The 2,481-nt window shown below is 48.1% G+C and overlaps 1 protein-coding gene across 1 annotated transcript; it reads right to left on the reverse strand.

Moving 5' to 3' along the window:
• Nucleotides 1–288: 288 nt before the first annotated feature.
• LOC123176701 (uncharacterized) lies at nt 289–2,470 on the reverse strand. The gene is made up of 2 exons (XM_044590791.1): nt 831–2,470; nt 289–722 (listed from the first exon to the last, which is right to left on the reverse strand). The coding sequence occupies exons 1-2, from the start codon at nt 2,408–2,410 to the stop codon at nt 719–721; spliced, it is 1,584 nt and encodes a 527-aa protein (XP_044446726.1). The 5' UTR covers nt 2,411–2,470; the 3' UTR covers nt 289–718.
• Between the last annotated feature and the right edge of the window lie 11 nt (nt 2,471–2,481).

Below are 2,481 nucleotides of genomic sequence, written 5' to 3' on the forward strand. Positions count from 1 at the left end.
CCTAGTTTCTATTATTGGCATACAAGTTGGATGCTGAATTACTAGTAGGCATTCATACTCAGAATCTTGTCTTAGATAGCAGCCGTAGAATTCCTTGTCGGTAAGATCAAAACATGTGATCGCAGCAATTTGTTCCTAATAATCACTAGTCTCAATGTAAATAACATAATTGCACAATTTTCACAGCCAGGCTGATGATTTACACTCACACACAGAGGCGGACTATTGTAACAACCAGCACAGGTAGCTGCAGCTTTTTCTCATTTTCAGAAGCAAACAAAACACACGGGCAGCAAACAAGTCAATGCATGCACAAGCACACACACAACCAGCCGAGCTGTTTCTTGGTTCAGTTCAGATACATGGCATACATAGGCATCTGTTACAATGCCACACACACACACACGCATAGCAAGCGTTCATCAAAGCCACACACACAAATGCAGACTGGTGGATGCACGCATGCGTCCACAGCAACCCAGTCGAATCTCAAGCCACGCGCAGACACACCGTCCAGGTCTGTGTAGGCAGGCTCAAACCCGTCCGTCTCTTATTTGAAATCCACAATATAATAAACGGTGACAGCCACCATAAGCTCGCACCTAATAAGGCCAATACCAATCCAAGAAGGCACACAAAGCAAACCAAACGCACGATCCAGCAGCAGCAGCGTCCATCACTCTCAGGTAGCGAATGGGGAAACACCACAATGCAGAGTTCACCTAGGCGACATACATGAGACACATGGTGAAACAAGATGGTCAGTAACTGAATGCAATCAGGAGCAGTGACAGATGGACTCAGAAGTCATTTGCATGTATAATTAGCACCTGAGCACTGAGACCCTGGGCAGCTTCTCCTTGTAGTAGCGCGAGTGGACCGGTGCCTCGAAGTGGTCAGGGTGGTGACCGGCATCCCACTCTAGAGCGTCGCACACGTCCTTCTCGATCTCGACCGTCGGCTTCTTCTCGCCTTGGCCACGGGCACCCACGGATGGCAGCCGGCGCAGGCTCCAGCATCCCCTGATCTTGAGGCTCTCAAGCATTGGGGCCACCATCTTGACCTCGCATATCTCCTGCAGCTTCGGTAGGTCGTGCATGTGGATGGCGGTCAGCTTCGGGAATAGTACACCGTGGCTAGTTATTTCTTCAGGGTACTCTTCGTCCAGTATGAAGATGTGGTTGAGGTCGCCGCAGTGGATGATGTGGAGGGTCTCCAAGCTGGGGAAGGAGGAGACCCAGAGAGGGAGCACAAACTGGAGGCTGGGGCATGAACGCAGCTGAAGGTGCTGTAAATTTTTGAAGGATCCAATCTCACCATATCGGTTAAAGCGTGAACCTTTACTAAAAATCGAGCGGGCCATTAGGACATCTGACACCCAGAAGGTCTCCAATGCAGTAAATCTGTATGGATTCCCAGGGAAGACAGTATCCACTTTTGGGCACCTCTCCACGCAGCACCACCTAAGCTTCATCCACGATCTGTATTTAGGCAGAATAGCATGTACCAAGACATCATGCACATGCAGGGATTCTGCACGCTTTTCCATCAGTTCGCCTAGTGCTTCGTCAAGTTCTCTCTCCACATAGAAGCTCCCATCAGCAATCTCTACATGTCGATCAAACTTTGTAGTCGGAGGCTGTGGAAAGGCCTGCACTGGGACAACGCCAACCATCCCAAGGACATCACTGTACCGGCCTGTTGGAATAAGTTGCAGGCTCTCTTGATCACTGGGGCCAATCATATCCTTGCTGGTTGCTTCAAATTGAATAACCCCGTCATACATAGGTGAGGATGTGACATGGATATTAAAGTGCACATCACCTTGTATATAATTAAAGATCAGATTCGACAAGGAGTGAGTAAGCCTTGCATCTACAACAACACCATGCACCTGCAACCTGAAAGGTTTGTTTTTGCTGATGGATGGCCGAAGAGGACACACGATTCCAGCTCGTGTGTCTACACACAGCAACTCCAGGTCAGGAACACTCTCGTGCAAAAAGGTTATTGCACGAAGGTGCTTGCATCCTATTAGAAACAGCCGCTTGAGCCTTGGGATTTGCACCACCATAGTCTTGAAGTCAAGTATCTTGATTGATGTTCCAGAGAGGTCCAATTCCACTAGGTTGGGTAGCCAACACAAGTACAAATTCCCCAACTGGGTGCAGCCTGCTAAGGAGATCTTGGATATTCTGACATCCTTATTATCTGTTCTGCTGGATGGAAGAAATTGTTTTGAAGGTAGCTCAGCAGTTTCTGTCCATTGAGAAGCTGGCCCATATCCATTGAAGCTAAATGATTCAAGGGAGGGAGGGAGCCTACCAATGCTTTCTAGTCCATCACAACCATCAAGTACAAGCAACCGGAGGCTAGTTGCCTTCGATAGGCTTGGTGGAAGAATTTTCATGTCACAATTGCCAGACAAGTCAAGTATTTCTATACTTTTCTTATCCGTAAAGGAGTTATCGACATCCTCTG

The sequence above is a fragment of the Triticum aestivum genome, unplaced genomic scaffold, assembly GCF_018294505.1.
Source record: "Triticum aestivum cultivar Chinese Spring unplaced genomic scaffold, IWGSC CS RefSeq v2.1 scaffold152687, whole genome shotgun sequence".
NCBI classification, from domain to species: domain Eukaryota; kingdom Viridiplantae; phylum Streptophyta; class Magnoliopsida; order Poales; family Poaceae; genus Triticum; species Triticum aestivum.

What these genes read in the sequence shown, in the direction of transcription:
- LOC123176701 (XM_044590791.1), bottom strand. Translation starts at nt 2,410, where the DNA reads ATGAAAATTCTTCCACCAAGCCTATCGAAGGCAACTAGCCTCCGGTTG.